The 25,207-nt window shown below is 33.1% G+C and overlaps 3 protein-coding genes, 4 non-coding genes and 1 pseudogene across 9 annotated transcripts; 6 read left to right on the forward strand and 2 right to left on the reverse strand.

Annotated features, from left to right (window-relative positions):
* The first annotated feature begins 2,325 nt into the window (after positions 1 to 2,325).
* Positions 2,326 to 7,742, forward strand: LOC137823983 (putative serine/threonine-protein kinase WNK4). 2 transcript variants are annotated; one of them, XM_068629387.2, is made up of 7 exons: positions 2,326 to 3,234; positions 3,557 to 3,822; positions 4,204 to 4,427; positions 4,524 to 4,681; positions 4,763 to 5,066; positions 5,286 to 5,624; positions 6,911 to 7,742. In XM_068629387.2, exons 1-7 carry the CDS (start codon positions 3,184 to 3,186, stop codon positions 7,393 to 7,395), a joined length of 1,827 nt encoding a protein of 608 aa, XP_068485488.1. In that variant the 5' UTR covers positions 2,326 to 3,183; the 3' UTR covers positions 7,396 to 7,742. The 2 variants fall into 2 exon arrangements, with proteins under 2 accessions (XP_068485488.1, XP_068485489.1); XM_068629388.2 differs by having other exon boundaries at positions 2,478 to 3,234; positions 3,557 to 3,700.
* Positions 7,743 to 9,676: 1,934 nt separating this feature from the next.
* LOC137823984 (transcription repressor OFP2) lies at positions 9,677 to 11,132 on the reverse strand. Its single transcript, XM_068629390.2, has one exon. The coding sequence runs from the start codon at positions 10,860 to 10,862 to the stop codon at positions 9,723 to 9,725; it is 1,140 nt and encodes a 379-aa protein (XP_068485491.1). The 5' UTR covers positions 10,863 to 11,132; the 3' UTR covers positions 9,677 to 9,722.
* A 3,699-nt stretch (positions 11,133 to 14,831) lies between these two features.
* LOC137823985 (transcription repressor OFP17) lies at positions 14,832 to 15,732 on the forward strand. Its single transcript, XM_068629391.2, has one exon. It carries the CDS (start codon positions 15,033 to 15,035, stop codon positions 15,588 to 15,590), a length of 558 nt encoding a protein of 185 aa, XP_068485492.1. The 5' UTR covers positions 14,832 to 15,032; the 3' UTR covers positions 15,591 to 15,732.
* A 427-nt stretch (positions 15,733 to 16,159) lies between these two features.
* On the reverse strand, positions 16,160 to 18,599 carry LOC137826571 (protein GRAVITROPIC IN THE LIGHT 1-like; annotated as a pseudogene). The gene is made up of 2 exons (XR_016515251.1): positions 18,207 to 18,599; positions 16,160 to 17,746 (listed from the first exon to the last, which is right to left on the reverse strand). The product of XR_016515251.1 is annotated as a protein GRAVITROPIC IN THE LIGHT 1-like (transcript).
* Positions 18,600 to 19,288: 689 nt separating this feature from the next.
* On the forward strand, positions 19,289 to 19,359 carry TRNAG-GCC (transfer RNA glycine (anticodon GCC)). Its single transcript has one exon. It is a non-coding gene; the product is annotated as a tRNA-Gly (tRNA).
* A 5-nt stretch (positions 19,360 to 19,364) lies between these two features.
* Positions 19,365 to 19,451, forward strand: LOC137827335 (small nucleolar RNA snoR114). The gene has a single exon (XR_011083726.1). It is a non-coding gene; the product is annotated as a small nucleolar RNA snoR114 (small nucleolar RNA).
* A 3,235-nt stretch (positions 19,452 to 22,686) lies between these two features.
* TRNAG-GCC (transfer RNA glycine (anticodon GCC)) lies at positions 22,687 to 22,757 on the forward strand. The gene has a single exon. It is a non-coding gene; the product is annotated as a tRNA-Gly (tRNA).
* Positions 22,758 to 22,763: 6 nt separating this feature from the next.
* On the forward strand, positions 22,764 to 22,849 carry LOC137827339 (small nucleolar RNA snoR114). Its single transcript, XR_011083729.1, has one exon. It is a non-coding gene; the product is annotated as a small nucleolar RNA snoR114 (small nucleolar RNA).
* The last annotated feature ends 2,358 nt before the right edge of the window (positions 22,850 to 25,207 follow it).

Genomic DNA, 25,207 nt, shown 5'->3' on the forward strand with positions numbered 1-25,207 from the left:
ATCACTTATTCACTTCACCCATCACTTATCCAAAACATGATAACAATTGATATGGCATCTTATGAAATGATTTGATATATGAATCAAATTTGATGTTCTATGCTACTTTTACAATACATTTCTAAATACATTTCTTACCACTTGGGTTGGGACCATAAGTAACTTTGCTCATAACCAACCCAACCAAAAGTAAAAGGATCAATTTTGTGCCACACTTTCACACTCTCTTCACATCAACTCATGCCTTCAACCTTTAAGTATCTCAAATATGAAATAATTTACATTAAACTTCACCATTTTATGATGTAGAAACACCCATTTTCTTAATCAATGTCTATATAATAAAAAAGACAAAAAAACTTTTGATTTTATTTTCTAACTAATTTTTAATTTGTTTTTATCTCAATGCGATGACATTAATATAATTTGTCTCTTTTAATCCGTACAAAAACATTTTTTAGTTTTAAATTTCTTCGATTTTGTAATTGTTAGTTTTAAAGTTCATTGATTTTATAATTGTTTTTTAGTCCTTGTTATAACTCATGATTAGTTTTAAGCTAAAAATAAAAAAAACATCGATTAATGTAATAAAAATATTGTAAATTAATATAATCATATTTTTTCGATAAATAAATTTCTTAATTTGAAATATTTATATCTTAATTATATTTTTTATTTCTAACTTTTAACTACATATAGTTAGGGGTAAAAATTTAAAAAAACACAGTTAAAAAATATCATAAAATTAAAATTATATTCACATAAACTAAAAATATATTAAATCTATTACTTATCTATATTTCTAATTTTAAGTTTAGAAATATACCAGTGACAACTATAATCTTCCAACTTTTATCTTTAATGAAACACAACTTTTGTTTCTATACATAATACAACTTGATTTTTTTTAAAATATCACCAATAAAAGGAAATAATTAGTTTACGAAATGATAGTTAAATTATAAAATTAATAAAAGTAGTAAAAAGAAAATAAACAATATTCCCAACCATAGCGTAACTCTGCCTTTACGCGAATAACGTTGACAGAATCAAAGAGTGAGATTCAAACGCCACCACCTATGACTATTCAAAAGCATATGCTCGAATATATTTTTATGATTTTAGTTTTGATATTTCAAGCGTTTTTTTTTAATTTTTTTTTAATTTGCAATATTTTTTTATGGTGCTTATAAAATGAGTAAATTTTGTTTTATATTTTTATCTTTCTAAAATTTTAATTTGTCATCTTTGCTCCCTAATTAATTTTAAAATAAAGTTCGCAAAAAAATATCATATCTCACTATAACATCACATACTCAATGTTACATGCCATTAAGAATGACCGTATATAATCTAATAACTACATAAATTGTTAATCATTCTTATATATTACTAAGAATTACATTTTATAGAACCAAAAAGTGAATTGGATTTTTTTTTTATGTGATGACAGATGATTATTGTTACTTAAGGTGTCAGTTAGTTGAGATGTCAAGTTGCATAATAATATCTAACATAAAAACTTTTATAAAAAAAAAAAAAATCATTTGAATTTTTCTTTTACTATTTTGCATAAAAAAAAAAAAACATATTTGATCATGTGTTAAATTAGAATTTTGCCACTCACTTCACACTAAAACATGAGAAAATGAATTACAGAGTGACACACACTACACCTACCATAAAAGTGTGATGGAATAGGAGTAGGGAGAGAGAATAGTTTGGTGGGGCAATATTATTCCACATTCCACTCATTAATTTTGAAATTTGTATTTTTTTTCTCTAAGTTTTTAATTAAATAAAAGAGTTAAAAATAGAGAATGAAAAAAATGAAAGAAATGAAGACAAATAAAATAAAATAAAATAAAAACACGACTCTTAAATTAAAGGAAAAAAAGTAAAACGTAACAAAGTGTAAAAACTGAAAATAAAATTTCTGAATGATTTTATTCATGTAATAAAATTAAAAAAATACATGTTAATAGTAAAATTTAGAAAATATTTCAAATAGTTCCATACACACATATTTCAAATATATACCTTTTTCAAACTTCTTTACACAGATTTTTAGCAAGAGTAAAATTTAAGATCTTCTGCTTCCTATTTAAATCTTTCGCCAATAATCCATTTTAGGGAGTTGATTGAATGGAATATAAACAACATATTATATTTAAAGAAACATTAAAACATTACAAAAATTTGTATTAAATTAAATTAATATAATTGAACATGAATAAAAGATGTATAATTATACCCTAACATTATATATGAAATACAAATAAATAAAGTCAAAATTAAGAGAAACTTTAGAAGTTGTCTTTCTCCAGTCAGTGACAATGTTGTCACTGCCAAGTAATTCAAATGAGCCTCATTTCATGCTCTGTTTTTTTACTCTCTTCATCACTATCATTAGTATTATAACCCCATTTTTCACCAACCATTATTCATTATAAATTTACTCTACAAACCCTCAAAGCACACCAAATCCTCACCTTCACAACTTCATCCCTTCTTTGTAATTCTTCCCTCTCTGCATCATCCCACTCTGTTTTTCAAGTTCTTGCTCTGTGTTATTGCCCTTCCCCTGTTACCCACCAATGATTACACCAAAGGGGGTCCACAGATTCTTCAAGTTCCGTGTCTTAGTGCTTTCTCTTATCTATGCTAGCCATTCTTTGTGCCTTGTGAATGCCCAAAACTGACCCTGCGCTCAACCCTTATCTGCCACAAGTCCCCTGCACCAAAAGGAGTACTCACACCAACCTGTCACCTTCCTTGTTAAATAGTACCTCCTTATTCTCCCATCCAATCACTCACACCTTGCCCCACTTTCTCACACCTGCAACTTTCGTTTTCAAATAGAACAGAAACTAGAAAAATCAAATGGTTGCTAAGGACTATAACCACTTAACATGTACGGTTCTGAAAATGGGCAAAATCATGCAGAGCATTGACTATTCTACACTTTTCTGGCTATTTTTTGGGGTGTTCTCTCACGTAAATCATGAAGGAAAGCCTCGAATCTAGGATAATACCATCATAAGCCAATTTTGTTCTGCTTTTATATATTTTTTATCCCTTTCTTCTTCTCTGCACAAAGTAAGCTGCAGGGCACAAGATATAGTTTTTCAACAAATATAAGAGGCCGTTGTCAAGTTAGTACATATAGATAAACAATCAAGCATGGCACAACATTGTTATGTGGAAACCGACCCAACTGGTCGCTATGGCAGGGTAAGTTCTAATCCCCTGTTTTATCTTTCTCTGTGTTTCATTCCATTTCTTTAGCCATTTGTTATGTTTGTTTGAATTAGGTTATTACTTTTGCTATGCCTAGGGTTAAAAATATATTCCACGCCTTGCTTTTGTGTATTATAATAAGTATGGGTTTATTAGTTTTGTATGAATCTATTAAACCATGAGTACTATTTAGTTATTATTTGACTTCGGTAGATAATCACGTAATTGTATAAAATTATGCAGAGGAAATACTGTGTCTATAAAGTTATGTGTTATCAGTTATAAATGATTGAGACAAGTTGTTTGTTATTATTAGTTTGGAGATGTTCTTGGAAAAGGGGCAATGAAGACTGTGTACAAAGCAATTGATGAGGTTCTTGGAATTGAGGTAGCATGGAACCAAGTCAGACTCAATGAGGCACTTCGCACCCCGGAAGATTTGCAGAGGCTTTACTCAGAGGTTCATCTCCTCAGTACCCTCAAGCATCAGTCCATCATAAGATTCTACACTTCTTGGATTGATGTTGATAACAGGGCCTTCAACTTTATCACAGAATTGTTCACATCAGGGTCCCTTAGAGAGTAACTAACTTCCTTTCCAACTATAAATTAGCCAATTACTCAGTCCCATTATGGAGTTCATTTCAAAAAGTGGGCAACCTATGACTAACAGTCATCACAAGGATTATGTTTGATATTAAAGAGGCTATTGGAACTTTTAATAATTCATATGTAATGTGAACTTATAATTATAAGTGATAAAAAATGATAATATAATCATGAGGTTAAAATGTATTTTGCAAATCTATGCTTGTATATGGAAAGCATAGAAGAGCATAAAGTTGCAATTTACATTTCATGCACTGATTTATTTTCAGTATTTTTGAATGATTAGTCCTTAACTTCTGGTGGGAGAATTCTGAGTTCATTAAAAAATAATTGATGATTTTCATGGACATGCAGATACAGGAAGAAATATGAGCGTGTCAGCATACAAGGTATAAAGAATTGGGCTCGGCAAATCTTACAAGGTCTTGTTTATCTACATGGCCATGATCCACCAGTGATCCACAGGGACCTTAAATGTGATAACATATTTGTCAATGGTCATCTTGGACAAGTAAAAATTGGTGACCTGGGACTTGCTGCAATTCTTCGTGGATCCCAATCAGCACACAGTGTCATAGGTACTCCCTTTGGCTCCAATGACTGTTTCACATAGCCGGTACTAAGAAACACTATTATTTGTCTTTGTCAACTAAAATTTTCCCCTTTTATGCTAGGTACCCCTGAGTTCATGGCACCAGAATTGTACGAGGAAGAATACAATGAACTTGCTGATGTGTACTCATTTGGCATGTGTGTGTTGGAAATGCTTACATCTGAATATCCATATAGTGAATGTTCTAATCCAGCACAAATCTACAAGAAAGTGACATCGGTAATTTCAGATTCTGGTGTAAGTTTCTGGAGATATGTATAAGCTAGGTGTTTTATTTAAAAAGAATATTTCATATTTCAGGGAAAACTACCAATGGCGTTTTTCCGCATTGAAGACATGGAAGCACAAAGGTTTATTGGAAAATGCTTGCTACCTGCAGAAAAGAGGCCTTCGGCAAAAGATTTGTTGCTTGACCCGTTTCTTGCATCTGATGATCCATCATCAGCAACGAAATATGCAATTCAGAAGCCATTTTTAAATGCCACTGAGATGGAGAAGCTACAATTAAACGATGATCTTCCGAGGACTGGAATGAAAGTGATAGGAAAACTGAATCCTGAAGATGATACTATCTTTCTCAAAGTACAAATTTCTGATAAGAATGGTTCGTGATCGTTTTATCAACACAATATCTAGTTTGTTGATTTTAAGGAAAGCTCTCTTAATGTTGTTTAAGACTCTAAAGTACATGCTTCTTGCCATTTGACCGCTAAACAATTGCATATGTTTTGTTAATAAACTTCAGTCTTTTATTGGCTAAACTTTATAAGTAAACATCATCATATTGAAGTAACAAAATTTTGTTTGCTGCCTGTTTCTGCAGGTTCTGCTAGGAATGTATTTTTTCCCTTTGACATTTTCAATGACACTCCTATTGATGTTGCAACTGAGATGGTGAAAGAGTTGGAGATTGCTGATTGGGAACCTTTTGAGATTGCAAATATGATTGATAGAGAGATATCTGCTCTGCTACCCCAGAGGAGGCAAAGTAGCTGTTTAGATGCCTTCCACACATTCAGTTACATAGATGATGATTGTGATGACAATGATGCACCTCATCATCATTTCCGCTCGTTCTCTTCAAGTTCATCATTCCAAGAATCAATGCCAGATTTTGTCAGTAAAGCTGAGGAAATGTCAAGTGGATATTATTGGCTCCATGGTATGTTTGCTTGGTCCTTTTCCTTGCTGATATTGTGAATGTCTTATTTAATAGCTCCATATATTGAATTGTAGACCACCTTCAAACTATGAAGAAATGTTAGATAGTTTAAATCACCATTGTCTAAGACTACTACGGTTGAAACTAATCTTCACATAACAATATTATTAAATTTTTCTTATAAATTTAAAAATTTCAACTACATGTATCAGAAATTGATAAGACTATGAATATGGGATGGTCTTGGACTATTAAAAAGCCTCTTTAGCAATTCACTATTAGTATACTTAATAAATCTTCTTCACAAGCACTTTTGAATGAGTACAAAAAAAAAATGAAATAAGCTTAGAGCTAAAATTTGCTTACATGGAAACATTTTCTTGGAGTTATTTTCTATGAAGTTCTATCATATTCAATTTTTTATTTTTGTGTAAACTATTTACTTAATTAAAAAAATAAGTTTGATTAATTTTCCTTTATAAAACTACTTACGAAAAAGTTTCCTCCAAACACTCCCTAAATTGGATATAGGGTCTCTTTGGAGTGCTAGGATTAAAATGGAATAACAAATTTCTTTAGGACATAACTAGTTAACTGGTGCATGTAGATTTAATTGTGGGCAAGGAGTTGTTATGAAATCCTACAAATGATATTTTAGAAAGGGTATGCTGGTATAGAAAGCCAGATAACTTGTCTTTCACCTACTCCCCTCTTGTTTCAGTTTTAATATTTGTGAAAAATTTGAACGGAACTCTAAATGAAAATCTAATATTTTAGTTTACTTCTATGAAAACTAAATAATTCTCTAAAATTGGTGTTGTACCTAAATACAATGTACATAAATACGTGTCAGAGAGCCCCCAATTTATTATTTTTTCCAGAAATTTGTCTCATATATTTATGATACAACTCTGATACTTAGATAGGGACTAAACTCGTGTATGACTTTATCTACTCCTCTGGTTTTTTAAAGCTGATTTTTTGTTTTGTTTTGGTCAACTAAAGCTATATTATATAGTAGGCTTCTTTTGGATAGAATTATTGATGCTTTTTGGAAAAATATGTAATCTATTGACTTGTTCACAGGGGAAGTAATATATTTAGACAGGCCTAGGAAATGTATGTAGCTATAAATTTATATAGTATACGTTCAATCATATATTTATGTAATTTAAAAAAAAAAAATTACATTAACGTATCCTTGTTGGAACAAGTACATGGCTTCATAGGATTTTACTTCAATCATAATGGTTTAACTATAGTAACATGAGAAACTATTGTTGCAGATGATTCGCATGACGATACTAGTTCACGATGCTCTTCACAGGGGACATATTCCAACTTGAATTACTCTTCTGTGGATGATCATCAAGATCAGTACAATCTGCCTTCTTTGAGAAAAGATAAACTTCCCATCATAAAGAGTCACAGCAAGGGCAAAAAGGTTTCCCCTGGCGAAGACTTGAGCAATTTCAACCAATATAAACTCATGGCAGGATCACAGGTTCCTTTTACCAGTAGAAGTAAGATGATGATGAATAATCACAGATTAACAAGGAACAGGTCATTGATTGATATAAGGAGCCAACTGTTACACCGATCACTGGTTGAGGAGGTCAACAAAAGAAGGTTGTTCAATACAGTTGGTGCTGTGGAAAATATTGGATTTCAGGCACCTTGTGATGTTACCACAAAAAGGTCACATCATGTATCTGCTGCTCCAAATGAGAACTCTCCAAGGAGGGGCAAGGGGGAAAAAAGTAAGAGATGAAAACATTTAGATGTGTCTCTTGAACAATGAAAAATAAATAAATGTAATGCATAGCCTTTTGTGTTATATAAGGTTGAGAAATTATCTGGTTGATTAAATATTGGGTTCATTTATCAGACTTCCAACGCAGGAAATGTCAATATTAAAGTTTGGCCACCAGAATAGGTAAAAATAATTGCAGTGTTTGGGGATTTAGGTTCAGATGAATGTGATTAAGTGTATAGATGTACCTGGAGCGTGCTAAGCAAAAATAGATGAAAAGTCTTCTTAGGATGCTGGTCCAACGTGTTGTACTATTTCTGTTCTGTAGATGAAAACTAAGTGGTGCAGTCAGTGTTTTTCTTTTACCTTGCTTTCTCATTTTTTGACCATTCATTTGCATGCTGTCAAATATATGTGAGTACTTTGTTCTCAGTTATAAAGATTAAGGGGCCATGTTGCTAAAAAAATTTTAACTCAGGTCATGTGTAGTTTATTTGTTGGCATTCTTCCATAGCAATCAATTTTTATGTTTTATGCCACATTTGATACTCAAATTTGTCCAATTAATCATACATAAATACTAATTAAAGGAGAAAGTTTCAAATAAAAGTACTCAATTTAGAATTTTCTTATGAAAAATGGAAATAAAATTGACAATTTCTAAGTCACAGGAGGATGTTTTCAGATAATTTTAGTGAATGCTAGCAAGATATTTCTCTAGGACTTTCTTTGGTTTTGAAGAAGAAATGAAAAAAGATAAAATTAGAGAATAAATTAAGAAAAGAGAATCAAGTAAGAAACAAAATTGGAAAAACATTTTAAAAATGAGATAACTTGATTGATTTCAAACTAATTTCACAGTAGACGTTATAACACTTGGATCGAGAAACTAAACATTATGAATCATGAATTTTGGATCCAAAGTGTGGCATCATTCCTTTGAACATTTTTATCTGTGTACTAATTAAGAATTCAGTTCTGGTAAAATGAGGTTCATAAAAAGGAAACAAGGTTGATAATGATGGACCCCATTTTTGACAGGTGTGTAGGTGTATCACCATTGCCTGTCTCATTTGTTGTTAGATGCAGCATGGCGTTATTTTCAAAGCTATGATTGTAGATATATGCAAATTTGAACCTAACTTTAGTGCTAATTATATGTCCCTTGATCCTGAAGCTTTATACTGGTAGATTGCTGTTGAATAATGATGTTTTAGAAGAGGGTGCATTGTTGCCAGTAGTTTAGAGGTGTATTAACTTCTCCAATTAAACCCCACCTACTTTGACATGAGTATTTCTTCACCTTTATTGTTAACTTCATGTTCCACATATTTTGCATACCCTTCTAGCCATTATATTTGACCCTGGTGCAAGGGAAGGCTAAAGACAATAATTATGTATCTTCTTACAAGATCTTTCTATTCAAGGTGCAGAATTGCCAACAGCATTGCAATGTGATCTAGTGCATTTCATATATCCAATTCCAATGTTCTGATTGACAAGGTTGACCATTCTGATTCATGACATATTATCAACCATGACTGTATGATCGCTTCTATCTGTTACAACTCCCAACTTTCAACACCATTGTGAAAAGGAAACGAGAATCTGCTTCACAGATTCTGTGTCACAAATTTCCTATACAATGAATGACTCTTCTAGAAAGAATTTGAATTTACTACGTATTTCTTAGAGCGCTATGATTATATATTTTTATCTGAAGAAACACTTGGTCCATTTTGTTTTTTCATGTGTAACTTCTCTATGCTGCAAAACTGACTTTGCCACAACTGCACTGATTTGTTGTCAAAACAACACAACTAGAGATATATAGAGCTATTTATAGCATTTTGTTGTTCTGTTTGTGCAGTCTGGTACGCTAGGTTGCAGAAAATAACTAGAGATCTGGACTGCACCAGCTGTTTTTGCATTTCAGATATTCTATTACTCAATCAAGATATATTTAAATGCTTAGAGATTCAAAGAGGGGCATTTACTTGATATTTGATAACATGCAAGATCAGAAACAACTCAAATAGTGACTACATTGATAAGGAAGTGGCGATTTCCGCAAGTGTTTTTAGCCATTAGTTTGCACTCATCAGCAGCTAGATATATATTTATCACATTGCATGGAAATTTTTTTAAAAAAAAACATGCAAGAAAAGTAATTGATTCTTAAGATAAATTCAATGTTTCCTGGCTATTCCAGGTTGTCAAAACTTGAGGACATTTTTTGTTTGAGGATACCAAATTTGGCATCCTAATAGTTCAGAACAGAAGTTGATCAAAAGAGTGGTGATAGTTACAAGACTATAAACATGCATTGGATAGCAATAAGATCTTTACATTCTAAGTTGAGCCAAGTCAAACCAAATTTGCTCAAATGCTTTAACAATGAGATCATGGTATTCACTTGAATTGAGGGAAAGGTAGCAGGCAAGTAGGTCCTCCAAATCTTTCGATGCTCGGATGTTGTTCTCCACAATCATCTCCACCATTGACTCCCTGAAGTCACTCTGTGGATCAAATGAGGACTTCACAACAGCAAAGCCATCGGGAAAGCTTGTACCCCTTGAAGCTCTGCTTGCAGTGGATGACACACTCCTTCTTGCACAGGCTTGAATTTTTCTGCTAGCAAGTTTTGGAGAATTGATTCTAAGCCTTATGCCAGAAGAATTAGTGAAGGGCTTTCTATGACTGCTTTTTCTCCTCCTTTGAGTTCTATTGCCTTCCTCTTGGTTAATTTCAATTGAGAAAGACTGATCATCCTGCAGCTCATCCCATTCAGTTGAACTTCTCAACTCATTGGCTTCAATGACCTTGTCATCAAACTTCACTGGCTTCGTCAATATTGGAGCAAGACCTAGCTGTGAAATTGCATCAAACCCATCTTGGTTTTCAGAGTTCCCAAGGAAGGACTCGTTGTTCATGTCAATGATGATGTCATTAGTGGAAGAGCTAACTCTGCAGCTGCCATTAGAGGCCATTCCATTAAGTAAATCAGGAACAGGAAAACTGTCACATTCAGACTCAGAATAGGCATATTCATGGAGATCAGATTCAGAAGAGCTTTCAACTGTAGACACATCATAATCTGGTGACTGAACTTGGTATGGTTTGATCCAATGATTAGTGGAGTCGTAGTTGGAAGTTGGTATGAAAGACGAAGAAACAACAGTGGGAGAAGGCTTGTAAATGGTTTTTCTCCTTGTCCTTCTCTTGGCTGACCTTCTAGGTGAATCAGTGAATGGCATGTCCAAGTCTCTGGTGTGAATGGGAGTGTTGTATAGCTTACCAGCTCTGATTGGCTCAGAGGAGAAATAGTGTGAATATCTTGGCAGCGACCTTTGAGATGTTGGTGAAGATACTTTACTCTTCATAACATGAGAACCATTTCTCTTTCTTGATCTGCTCATATCTTTGAGCTTGTAAAACCAAGCATTTGGCATCATATCTGACAACTTAAACCTGTTGTTCCCCATCAGAGATATGACACAAACACACACTAGCTCTCAAGTTTCTCTTATTTGATGCCTCAGATGTGTTTCCAATTGATACAAGATGAAATGGAAGATGAATAAAGGAAGAAAGGTTGGTTTATAACAGGAGAAAAAGAAGAAAGTTGCAATTGGTGGTCCAAAAGTGCCCAGCATGAAAGCAAGGGGACCAGGTTTGTCCACCAAATTACTTTCTCTCATCATTGCTTACCAGCAAACATGCACAAAGCTCGTACTGTTTCTATTACTACAACATTATTGGTTTTATATATTCACGCTCGTCTAAGCTATCAATTCTATTATAACAACTGCAATATTAGTTGTATAAGAAACATTCCGTAAAGCACACTATTCATCATTATGAAAAAGAGATGCACAGAATGTACTAATTTCTACTAAGCTGGAAATGGTTAGATTATAAGTAATTGATACCAAGCAAAGAAACATAGTACTTAATTACAAGATACGTGGTATGTTAAAAAGTTGCATGGTAAAAGTGTGTATGTATGATTCATTATGTGACTAATATTGTTGGACGTGGGAGGTTGAAGTCTCTACACACTTTGCATCAGTGATTACTATGCAACAACATTGCTTTCTTGTTTGCTTACGCATATTTATTTGTTTCCTTTGTGTTTGTGAGTGAGTGAGTAGCAATATTAAGTTTTTTGGTGGGAGTTGAAGGATTGAATCTCATGATCTGCTTCTCCACGCTCTGTCTGGGGTGTATATATGTTTGACCTTCAACAGCTAATCATGACAAGACAACCATTTGTGTTATTGGTGCTCTCCTCACTCATTTATCCCTCAATTCTTGGCTTTATCAATGATGGCATTCTGTGCCTTTTTATCCACAACCCCCATCTCTCAAATTCTTTCATTCTTCTGGTTTTTGTAATGAAAGTAGCTGCATCATTTCATGTCTATGTTCATCTCTTACAGACCCAATATGTGCATGTAGTTTAGGAAGGTGGGATATTTAATTAGATTATAGTAACACTCTAAAAATTAATTACTATTTGATTCTATAATATAAAAGAAACTAAATTTTCAGTTCGTAATTTTCCTGTCATACAATAAATTTCAGTCAATGGTCTAAAATATAACTCATCTGCTTTGAAAAACATTTCCTTCTTTTATTTTGCTTCAAAAATAGTTATCTTTTCTTTATTTTCTATTTTAAAATGTGTACTTTAAATGGTAAAAACCAACTATTTACTTTTGAATACTTTCATGCAAACCTTTAAAGTAAAGAAATCAAATCAAACATGGCATTTTTATAATTAAGTGTGAAAATGAAAAAAGCTTATTGAATATTTTCTAGGCCATATTATCTAGAGGTGGCAACAGGGTATGGTGCATCCCGACTTGTACCATTTTAAATTTTAAATAATGTAAGTTCAAAAGATGGCTTGTGGGACAGCATAAAAAATTAAAAATTTAATTAAAAAAATTGTAATATATATATATATATATATATATAAAAGTTGAAAGAGATAATTTTGTATTTTTTATTAGTGTCCTTCTTCTTGCACCCATCAAATTTTTTCTGCAACTCATTAATTTTAAAATTTAATTTTTATAACATAAAAGTCAATTCCATAAATGAAAATGTAGAAGATAATTTTTTTCCCCAAAATAACATTTCCAGAACAGTTATTTTACCTTCCATAATCTAAAACAATTATTTTAGGTTTTGGAATTTTATTTCTGAAATTGATGGGGTGCAGGAAGAAATTTAAGGGAGTGCAGGAAGAAACACCCTTTATATTATTAAACAAGAGTCCAAATAAGGCAGATTCTCCCTGCACCATATCATTTTGGACTGCACCTAATGTACACAAAAAAAAGACTAAAATATTCTTAATGAAATGAAAATTAGAGTTTAGATAATATATGCACCCAACCCACACCCAACTCACCCAGTAGCCTCGCACCCTTCATTTTTATTCTTGTCGTCACTGTGACTGCCGGAACTCGAAGCAACATTGAGACACTGTGACGACAGCAAATGAAGCCACCGGAGAAGGAGATGAAATCATCGGAAAAGGATTGAAGCCACCAGCGAAGCCGCCAGAGAAGGAGACAAATCGCAAAAGGTAAGTTTTGAGGTTGCCAGTGAGTTCCGCACTTTTATCTTGAAAGTGTAAAAAGAGAAGAATGTCCGGTGACTTCAATTGATGTCGTCGCGGTGCCTCTGCTCTTTTCGAGTTCCATTGCTGCAAACAGTCACGACAAGAATAAGAATGGAGGTGCTTGGGTTGCTCTGTGTTTAAGTTTCCAAGCTTCTGTGCGCTGCCTCACATTGACCACCGAAAAATTAAGGGTGCAAGGCTGCTGGGTGGGTTGGATGTGGGTTGAGTGCACATTTTACCTAAACCCTTATTTTCATTTCATTAAGGATATTTTGATCTTTTTCAGTGTGTATATTGGGTGTTGTCCAAAATGATATGGTGCAGGGAGAATCTACCTCAGAATAATTGTGTACATAATATTCTTTTGTCCAAAGAAATTATTCATTGGAGTAGTTAATTACTATCACTAATCCTTGTTGGGCTAAGAAGCCTACCCGGAGCTTGCAATGCTATTCAGCCTATTTCTTCCTACACGTCCATAAATTCTTGTCGTATTCAGGCTATTTCTTCCTACACGTCCATAAATTCTTGTCGCATCTCTATACTTTTTAAAATAAAAAATATTTTTTATTCTATTAATATTTTTCATCGTAAAAACTCCACTATAGGATCTGGAAGGTATTTCCAGATTCTATAATCCAAATTGAGTTTCTTTAAAAAAAAAATACGATTATAGAATCCGAAGTATATTTCTATATTACAAAATCCAGAAAGTATTTTTGAATCCAGATTTTGTAATTCGGAATAACTTTTTTAAAGAAAAAAACATATCTCAGATGGTATAATTCAGTATATAATCTAGGAGATGTAAATAGGAAAAAAACAACATTTTCAGATAGTAGAATCCAGAATGTATTTTTAAGGACAAAATGGTCTTTTACTTGACCTATGGGGTCGCAATAGCAGAATCCTTTAACAGTTTATTTCAAGCCCAATAAAATTGTAAATGGGGCTCGTTCTTCCTGCACTTCCATACCTTCTTCTCTCACCTTCATAGATTTTCGTATTTCTAAAAATGCTCCTCTGTAATATTTTGGATTACATAATTCAAAAGTCATTTTTTAAATTAGTAATTAGCTTCCGGACAAAGTAATCCGGAAGTCTTTTTTCAAATGTGTTTCCGGATTACATAATCCAGAAGTTATTCTATGGGAGTGACACAAGAAAAATAAAAATATATTTTCATGTTGTGTATGGAGATGTCTGGAGAAGATATGGAGGTGCAGGAAGAAACAGTCTGTAAATGGTTCCAATTTGATAATTTCGTGTTTTCAGCATAGTTAACCTTTTACTAATTTCCAAAAGTCCTAAGAAGTAGCGTTTGTTACATATAATAATTTCCCTATTCTATATTTTTTGTTCAGCGATCAACAAAATGGCTGGGAAATAAAATAAGAGACAACACTGGCGACAAGCCGAAATTCCCTTTACCACCAACTCCACTAACTCTAATAATCTATCACCTAATCTCCTTTCCTATAACATATCATTACAACCACAACTGCATTTGTTCAATATTTTTTACAATATTTCTAATTAAACCAATATATCTTGTTAACACAATTTTCCCATGTTTTGTGCATATTATCCTACTATATTCATTGTTGAAACACTGTACATGAGAGAGATTAGAATGAGCATGAAGATAAATAAAATGTTTTTCTCTCTCAAATGAATGTTCCTAGTACAGCTAAAGACAGCACTGCTTCATTCCCTTAACGCGTATGTTGTGTACTGCTATGACATTTCTACCCAAAGACGTGAAAGCCACACACACCAACTAACATTTCAATAAGCACTACTTGTTTAAGACCTCACACCCTCTCAACACACCAATAGACTTCTCCTCTCTCCCTAACCAACATCACAACCTCATTCTCTCCGAGTTTAACAACAGCTTAGGTTCCAACAAACATAACATCCACCTACAAGTAATCACAAGCGACAAAGCCACCATCCTATGGTAGTGCACTAAAGCACTCTACTTTCTTCAACAACACTCCTCTCTTGCTTCTTAGAGATGAAAGGGAAAGCATTGGGTGTCTTTAAATCCAAGCTTCTCAAGCCATGCAAAAGACTACTATTCTTCTTCAGAGTTAAACCCAAGAAGCCTGTATTTATAGGAGCTCTCAAGTTCCGTGCTCATAAGTTCACATTCCCTAAGGCCTTCACTAAAAGACTAACTATGTCTTCTTTGTTGCAATCAGTGTTTCGTTCTCCAAAGAAATCTAAGCACATGGACTCGGTGCCAGGACTCAGGAGTCCCTCCAATGTTCATGAAACTCCACTCTTTCCCTCGCCACTTACACCGGCTTGCGCAAAGGCTTGTGATGTGGAGAAAAGTGAAGAAGGTTCGAGGCAAGAGGTGGAAAATGCCTGCAAGAGTTTTGAGAACTATTTGGTGGAGATGATTGTGGAAGAAGGGAAGACGAGGGACTTGATGGATGTGGAGGAACTTTTGTATTGTTGGAAGAACCTTAAGTGTCCTGTCTACATTGATTTGGTTAGTAGATTTTATGGAGAGCTTTGCAGGGACTTGTTTTCTCCTGACAGTGGCGATGGTAACAGTTCCCAGTGAAGGCATGAGGAGAGAGTGCGAGAGTAAATAGATATTCATTTATTAATTTTCAATTGGTGTTCCCACAAAATTGGATGTGTGCAATCTATGAGTGTAGTAGTTTATATGAAACCTTTTATGAAATGGTCCATCTTTCTTGACTTATTTATCTCAGTTTTGATGAAAGACACATTATGATCCTAAATATACCAATAACAGCATATTGTCACATACATGAGTAAAGCAAATAAGCCTCCTTACAAAAGATTAAACCATCAACTACAGTTTGGAAAGATATAAATTAAGGGCAAAGCATAGACACATTTCCTTACGTATCTTGGTGTTGTTATCCAATCAAAGTTTCACCTCAATGATTCACATAATAAAGGTTGCATTAAGGAACCGTATAGGTTGCGAGGTAAAACTCCAATTCAAAAACAATAAAAAACATCTAAGAGAATATTTCTAAGTTTTGTCCATAAACTAATACCTGGTTTCTTTGGGGGAAAGGGTAATTAAAAAGCCAAGAGTAACATGTTTCACCACCGATGAGTGATGACCAGAAAATAGAACATTCAAGAAAAGTAGTCTTACTTGAACACCTACTTACAGTTTATAGAGAAATTTGAAAGGTTAAAAAGGAAAATACAGAGCAGTAAGGAAATTTAAGACCACTGTAACTACTAGTAATTAGTTCTCTAATTAATAGAAAAAATTACAACGAAGAGCTGGTGGTTGAGTTTCCAGCATAACCCAGTAGTCATGGTTATCTTGACTAGCTAAGGTACCATTCAAATAACTCTAGTACAAAAACTATGTGGTTCTGTTAGCTGAATTACCAGTTAAAAAGGCCACCATTTAGCTTGAATATTTTGAGATATAAACTCGAGACTTCACCACCGTCTTTCCAAATTTAAACCCTGGCATGATCATAAACTGAACTTTGTGGGTCGTTCTTTCTTCATCTGAAAGAATTGCACTCTCCTTTTCTTCTTCAACAGATTCCATGTAAAAGTTGGAGAAAACACTTCCTCTGTTCACAGAAAATAGGGTTACTGCAGAATCTATTGACTGAGCAGATCCAAGTAAAACCCAAACCCATTTTGCCATCTTAGCAAACAGTTGATAGAACTCAGTTCTAGGGTGCTTGCCACTCATTATAAACGTTCGGTGATCCAAATTGCCAAAGAATGACTCTTCCATTTTGGGATGCACAACGAGAAGGTATTTTGCTTGAGAAAATTTGGCAAAATCTGAATGCGGATTCCCCATCAGTGCATCAAAAGGGTCATCAAACTTCATAATATCACTCACATCACAAGAGGTTAACGCAACCCCATGAAACATTCTGCGGGCAATGTAGGCCTCAAAAGCATACTTCTTATCGCACCTTTTGGAATAAACAACACCATTCTCAATTGAACTTGCAGCCCTATCAAGGTCCCATCCTGAAGCTTTCATCAAGCTAATCATTGGTTTTGCAAAATCATGAATGGACTTTGACGCAGCCTTGAAGACATCCTGAAACTCAGTAACACTCAAAACGCCTGCTCTACTTTTCTCCAAACTTATCTGATTGATCTTATCAGTGAGATTTTTATTCCCTAACTCCAAATCCAGCAGCTCGCGCTGCAACCGGAAAATCTCGGAATCTTTGGCACTGTTTTGAGACTTAAGCTTCCCCAACAATGCTTTCTTGGCCACAATTTGAGGCATCAAGGGAGCAGAACGAGAGGCATTGAACCTTGCTTTCTTGCAATGCTTCAGTGAGTATTCGCGCTTGAACTTGCAAATCTTCTCAAGCTCAGCAACAACCAGGTCATCAGCAGCAACTATTTTCGGAGGGTCATAGGGGATATGCGCCTGCTGAAGCTGAAGGTATGCCAATTTCAGTGCTGAAACAGCCTCAAATATCTTCCTCGTGACCTCCAAACCAGCACAACCCTCCTCTTTGGCTGGCACTTCAATGGGGTGGGGATGCACTTTCTGGTGATAGCATTTGCTCTCTTCATTACTGTTTTCACTCATAGGAGTCTCATTGCAAGTGGGTCTGTGCAAATGAGGGAGATTGGGGATTTCAGAGGAAAACACTCCAATAGACTTCAATCTACAAACTTTGGCAAACTTGCAGACCATTTCTGATATATTATTTGAGTTGAGTTTCACTGGCTTAGTATCTGAGCATTCCATGGTAACAAAGATCAAACCTTGAGCTCACACAAATAGATCCAACAGCGATCCTTGCTTCAACAAACAAGTAAGCACTTAACCGAATCCAGATAAAAAGAAGAAGCAAAACACTCACTCAAAGCGCGTTGGATGAAGTGCGGTTTTCTAACCACATTGCACACACCTAATAACTCAGACAGAGCCAAGATTCCAGGCACAAACACCTGGTAGTGGTGGCAAGTAGGATCCCAGATTTAAAATTGTACTAAAAAATTGTTTACTTAAAAATTTTATATAGCAAATGTAAAGCCTAAATGTTTCCCAAGACACACTTCAACACCGAAAAAACACATTATTATATTTAAACTTCACAGCAAAACACAATAAAAAAAAAAAACACCCCGGATAAAAGAGCCAAAACCCATTTGAGTTTCAAAGGAAAACAGGAAGACAAAGCCAAAATCTAACCAGAAAGTGGAAGTGCAGTTGGAGGAACAGTGATGAACAGTACAAGATAGCAAGTTCTATCGGTTGGAGTTCAGTGGTGGTTGGCACCATCTTCTGTGTGTCTGACATTTGAAAGTTTGAAACTGGAGTGAATACACATTCATACGTGTGTGTTAGTGTTGGGTTTGTGAGAAACGCGAGAAAGTGATTGTTTATTCATTATGACTACGTTATTTTATGATTATTTTGGGTGTTCGGGAAAGGGGTGAGAAGCAGGAAAGGGAATCTTAATCTGTCCTGTTTCAAAAGACTGAAAGATTTTCTTCAGAGAATGGAGAGAGAGAAAAGGTGTGCGTGTAAATGTACTTGCAGTGCAGGAAGAGACACGCCAAAACCAGTACCAACAATGAAGTAAAAGTGGGTTCCAAATTTTGAAGAAAACAATGAGATGATAAAGAAATAATATGCACGCGAGGTTGTTCCTACTTCTTTGGTTTCTTTCCAAATCATGGATCCCCATGCAGATGCATCCAACACCACTCATTCACTCCATTACAGACACAGAACAAGCCATCGTGACCGTTCATTCCTTTGTGCGTGTACCTCCTCTGCTACAAAACTTCCCTTGTTGTTGATACCAATGCTACTACCACTACAATGCCGTTTCTCTTATCAATTTTTTATTTTATTTTTCAAACTCACCAATCCCTCTATTATAAATTAATTAATGCTTTTAGCATTCAAAAAGCATTTCATATTCATGGGTTATCAGTTTTTAATTAAATATTACGAAATTTGTTTTAATTCTGTACATTGAAAAATAGTTATCATCAACCAAAATGAATAGATACTCCTATTATATTTATGAATACAAACTCGGACATTATTTAAGAATATATTTTAATATTTGTTAAAGTTTATATGATATAATTTTTTTTATTTTCGTTTAAGCAAAATGGTTCTCACTAAACAGAATGTTATTCGTGAAAATCTTACCTATAAATAATTTTTATAAATAATATAATTTTAAAAGAAATGAGGACACTTCACAATATCAATGAAAGTTAGCTTCAAAGATCTGTTGAAACACTTTCAAACAACAAGCACCAGTGGTCTAGTGGTAGAATAGTACCCTGCCACGGTACAGACCCGGGTTCGATTCCCGGCTGGTGCATTCATTAGCTATGACGAATCTGTGTCCACGGTGATGGATGGGTCTATCACATTCCTCTGATGTTTCAGACGACTCGTGACACATCTGAGCTCTTCCTTTTTTTTATTAAATGTGATTAATAATCTTTTTAACATCTATTTTGTTAAATGGCATATTTCCCTTGAAGCATAATATATACTTCTAATGACTATATTATAATTTTGATAACAAACATAAACGCATATTCAATTATTTATGTTATCTTCTAGGTAAGGAAAGATACATTTCGTTATCACATAATTTTTAGTCTACTTAATATTAGTTCCTAATCGTTTTTTTTTTTTTTCATCTTATCCTTGACAAAGTTTAAGGGTAGTTTTTCAACACTTAAATCAGGGAAGTAATAAGTGTTATTAAATGTGATCATATTTTGATACGAAGATATAATATTTATTTTGATAAAATTTATTATTTTTTTCATATAATTATTATTCTTTATACATTTTATAACAAAAAAGGATTTGACTGTACGATCCAAAATTTTCTGACATTACTAGACGAGTAAAACAAATATGATTGTTCTACCTAAATTCCTAACACCGTCAGTCGACAAAAGATGGCATGATCATTAAGTCCAAAAATTCCTTGGCACTACCAGTTGATTAAAAAAAAGACATGACCATTCTACCTAAATTCTTGACATCGCCAGTCGACAAAAAAGCATAATCGTTATGCCTAAATTTCTGGCATCGTCAATCGAAAGAAAGGGTATGATTGTTTAGTCCAAAATTTACACAAGAAAAACATTATTGTTCTGCCTAAATTCTTGGCACTATAAGTCGACAAAAAAGACATGATCGTTTTACCTAAATTTTTGGCATCGCTAGTCGACAAAAAACGGAATGATCGTTCTTCCTAAAATCCTGGCCTCGTGCCAATCGACATAAAAAGTCATAATCATTATGCTTAAATTTCTGGAAAAAGGGCATGACCATTCAGTCCAAAAATTCCTGGCACTACCAATCAACAAAAAAGGAATGACCGTTTTAATAAGTGTTATATTTCAATAATATTGCATATTAAAATACAGACACTTATAGATATTAATTGATAAAATAACTATAATATAACCCATAATTTATGAATTTAAACATTTTTATGTATTTTGTGATTATAATCTGAATAAGAACTATTTATTTCCAAATTTGTGTTAATTTCAGCATTCTAAAGAAAAATTGAGATGAAAGGGCAAAAGAAGAATAAGCAAAGCCAAACAGGGAAAGTTGGAACGCTCCTACACTCACCCAAGCAAGCCCAATCTCGTCCAAGCGAGCTTAATCTCACTCAGGCGAGATCACTCTAGAGACGTTGGGCCTGTTTTCGTCCAACTTGTCTAAACTAGCCCAATCACGCCCAAACGAGAAGTCACTTAGCCCAAATCTAACTAGGTTAAATATGAGGCATGAGGCACAATCCTAGACCTTCAATTGAGAGAACATGAGGTGATAGAAAACCCTAGAGGAGGCAGTCGTCAAGAATAAGCATCATGGATCTTCTTTTCTTGCTTTTCATGAGTGGCTAATTCTACATCTTGAGATTGAGAGTAATTTGTTCAAACTCTTATGTATTTAGGTGATATTTAAATATAATAGTATGTTGTTGATTGATGATTGTTATTGTCATTTTATTTGTAATGCTTTGTTTACCATGATCAAGATCCTTAGATTTAACTGAAAAGTACTTCTAAGTTTCTGACACAAATAATGCTTAACATATTTGAATAATAAGAATAAATTTGAAATATTAATTGCTATCAACTTATAATCGTAATCTTAAGGAGTTTTTATAAATATGTGAGGAATCAATATTTATGAGACTCTCTTAATAAATATATATGCGAGGAATCGATATAAATGACTTTTATATGGGCATCAATATCAATCAAATGACTTTTATTACTTCTGATTAGGTACACTTGCCGTAAAAAGAGTCATCACGTTCTACCTAAACTCCTGACAATGTCAGTTAACAAAAAAAGGCACTATCGTTATGCCTGAATTCCTAGCATTGTCAGTCGACAAAAAAGGTCATGATCATTTAGTCCAATACTACCAATTGAAAAAATAAAGACATGATCATTCTTCCTAAATTCTTAGCATCGCTGATTGACCTAAAAATGCGCAAGACTGACCTACGTGATAACGATAAAAATGTAAAAAAGTAAAAAACATAAGCCTGACTTACGTGACGATCACGATAATGTAAAGGGTATAAGAACACAAGTGAGACATTATTTAAGAATATATCTTAATATTTGTTAAGCAAGTAATTTATCTTTAAATTTCATTTTAATAAATTAAAATTTAATATATTAATATTTATTTTACAATATTAATTTTTTCTTTATAAAAGTTTAGTTTCAATACAGTATAAAAAATAATATACTTTAACATAATATCGAAAATAATATTTTCGATATTATTTTAATTGCATACAACTATAATTCACAAATAAATAATTCATAATTAAAATTTTTTCTCAATAAAATTTCTGAAAATTATATTTATGGTCCAAAATTTTTACAGCATTTATATTTTTTCCAAAGTTAACTATAAGACAATAGAAAAAATATTGTTTCAATTATCAGAAATAATGTTTTAATTACAAAAAATTATAATCTATAAATAATTCAATCAAATTATTTTTTCAACATTTTTTAAATACAATGATAAATGTATAAACTTACATTTTTATCAATTTAAAAAAAATTACAATTTCAATCACACTCATGACATTACTTACAAACTTTCATAAACTTTTCCTACACTTTTCTCTCTATATACTTTAATCCAAACAACTTCATTTTTTTTTTCATATTTTCTTTTCAAATCATTTCAAATTCACTCCCTAATCCAAACAAAACATAAATTTTCACCAATTAAGATGGGTTGATAATTTTATTTTATTTTTGCTTGATTCTAGATTTATTATGATGAATTTGTGCATTACAAGGTTAATTAAATTTTAGAGAATTTGAGTAATCATTCCCTCTAGGATTAGTATACTTGACTAAATGCACATTTGATTAGTGTATTTTGTTGGAAATTGAGAGATAAATTTTATTTGATTTTTTCATTAACTAGTAATCTATGTTAAGGCTGCCGAAATTTTAAAGTTGACATGATATAATTCTTTTATTTTCGTTTAAACAAAATGGTTCTTAATAAAACAAAATATTATTCGCTCAAAGAAAAATGGAAAGAAAAATGGAAATGAGTTAAATCTCACCTCTAGATAAATTTTATAAGTAATATATTTTTTAAAAAAATGGTCAATTAGAAAACAAAAGCACCAGTGGTCTAGTGGTAGAATAGTACCCTGCCACGGTACAGACCCGGTTTCGATTCCCGGCTGGTGCACTCTGTTAGCTGTGACGAACTAGTGTCCACGGTGATAGGTGGGTCTATTACACTTCTCTGATTTTCAGACGATTGGTGACACATCTGAGCTTTTCCTTTAGTTTTTTTGTGAATGTCATTAAAATTTACTATATTAACATTTAAAATAATAATTAATTGGTTAAGCATACATGATACTTGTGAAAAGTATATACGTGGTAATGATTATATTCTAATTTTGATAATAAAAGTATACTCAATTATTTATATGATTGTTGAAGTTAGGAATGGGCAGATTCTTCCTGCACCATATCATTTTAAACTACACCCAATATACATAAAGAAAAAGACTAAAATATCCTTAATGAAATGAAAATTAGGGTTTTTTAAAATGTGCACCCAACCCAACAGCATTGCACCTTTTTTTCTGTGATCACTATGAGGAGGCCGCGTGCGGAGAAGACTGTGAGGCAACGCGCCGAGAAGGAGACGAAGCCACTGGAGAAGGATTGAATCCGTCGGAGAAGGATAGAAGCCGTCGGAGAAGGAGACGAAGCTACCGGAGAAGGATTGAAGCCGCCGAAGAAGAAGACGAAGCCATCGAAGAAGGATAGAAGTCGTCGGAGAAGGATTGAAGCCACCAGAGGTAGTTGGTAAAAAGGTTATGTGACATATAGGTAGAGTCTGCAGCCAATATAAATAAATATGCAACTTTTGCCCAATTTTCATTGGCGGTGTAAAATTAATATTGAAACCATTATCACAACTACAACTAGTTTTTGCAAGCAAAATAGTATGTATCTCTGCGCTGCATCCAGTCTAAATTTGCTTTAGTAATATATCCCTCACTTGCTTAACAGAATGATTATTAATTTTATTTTATTTTATATATATCAAATATTTAAAATATAGAAGCTTCATTCCAAAAAAAAATTAACAATAAAAAATAAAGATTGCATAATGTGGAATAAATTGCTTCTAAACAAAAATGGGTGTACATTTAAAAAAAATCCTAATTTTTATTTTATTAAGGGTATTTTAGTATTTTTCTTTATATATATTGAGTGTAGTTTAAAATGATATGGTGCAGGAAGAATCTGCCTTAGGAATGAAGCATATTTATTATTGGATGTATTTTTTTGGTAAACTTGATATTAACTCCTAATAGTCTTTAGCATCTTAGACTCGATCAAGTGTGGGGATATCTTTAAAAGGTTTAGGGTTTAGTAAATCAGTACTTAATAGTTGAAAGTAATAAATATTATTGAATGTGTATTTTAGTATGACATTGATCAACCTATTCGTAGAGATATGTTGGACGCTCATGGTAGTGGACCTAAATTAGCACAAATTCTCTGCAAAACCTGTGTTTATGTACATTTTATCCGTGTATAGAATAGTATGACATATTACACATTTAAGTGTCAAAGAATCTTTTCATTTGATACTTGGAAAACCTCTTCGAAGCTCATCCTTCATCCATAATTTGACTCAAAAGGTTTCACCTTTCCAACAACTCATGCAAAGACACTCCACTCTTTAGTAAGAAATTTTGGCTCTATTGTGGGCTCAAACCCACACCACAAAGTTAAGAGCTTTATGGTCAAACCTCGTGCATTTTTCCACATAAGTATACATTTCACACCTATGTGGATGCAACCACAATCGTGTGACTGAACCTCAAACACAATTTTTTTATGTGTGTTTCATAGGCATGACAAGATGGTAGAGTGCATGTTTGACTATCTCATTTTCATCCATTAAGTAAAATTCATCCCTATCCTCATTCTCGTATCCAATAATTTTTTTATCTCATCATCAACCCTAATGAGGAACGAGTATACTTGTACATGTCTCTTTATTGTTCCAAATATTAATTAAATAATTTTTAAAGTAAAAATTAAAAATTACAACAAAGGAAACATAGTATTATCAAGTATTTAATGTCAAAATGATATACATTTTTTTTCTCCAATATCAAATATCAAGAAAAAAAATTATAATTATATAAATATCAAATAAGAGTATCAAATAACAATTCAATAAAGTTCAAATAATTATGGAAAAGAGTAATAATAATCAAATGTATGACCTATAAATAAGTTACGAAACTAAGAACTAAAGAAAATTTAATATACTACTTTTTAGGTTATCTAATAATTTAAACGATGATGAGTGTGAGGATAGGGATGAGTAACCATCCCCGTCCTCATGCCCAATTTAAAAAATCGGGTGTTACTCGTATTCATACTTGTACTTAGTCAATGTGGGGATTCCCATCAAAATTGGGATGAGTTCAGGTAATACCTTAAGAGACGGGTTCATTGGCATTCATAACCCTTTTAGTCAAATCTCTGGTACAATTTTTTATGAGTTTTCAAACACATATGAACATAACGACACCCTTTGTTTGAATCTCTAGTACAATTTTCTACATCAGTGCATCCTCTCATACCCATGTGGACATAGCC

Source organism: Phaseolus vulgaris, chromosome 8, assembly GCF_051622355.1.
Source record: "Phaseolus vulgaris cultivar YP4 chromosome 8, ASM5162235v1, whole genome shotgun sequence".
Classification (NCBI taxonomy): domain Eukaryota; kingdom Viridiplantae; phylum Streptophyta; class Magnoliopsida; order Fabales; family Fabaceae; genus Phaseolus; species Phaseolus vulgaris.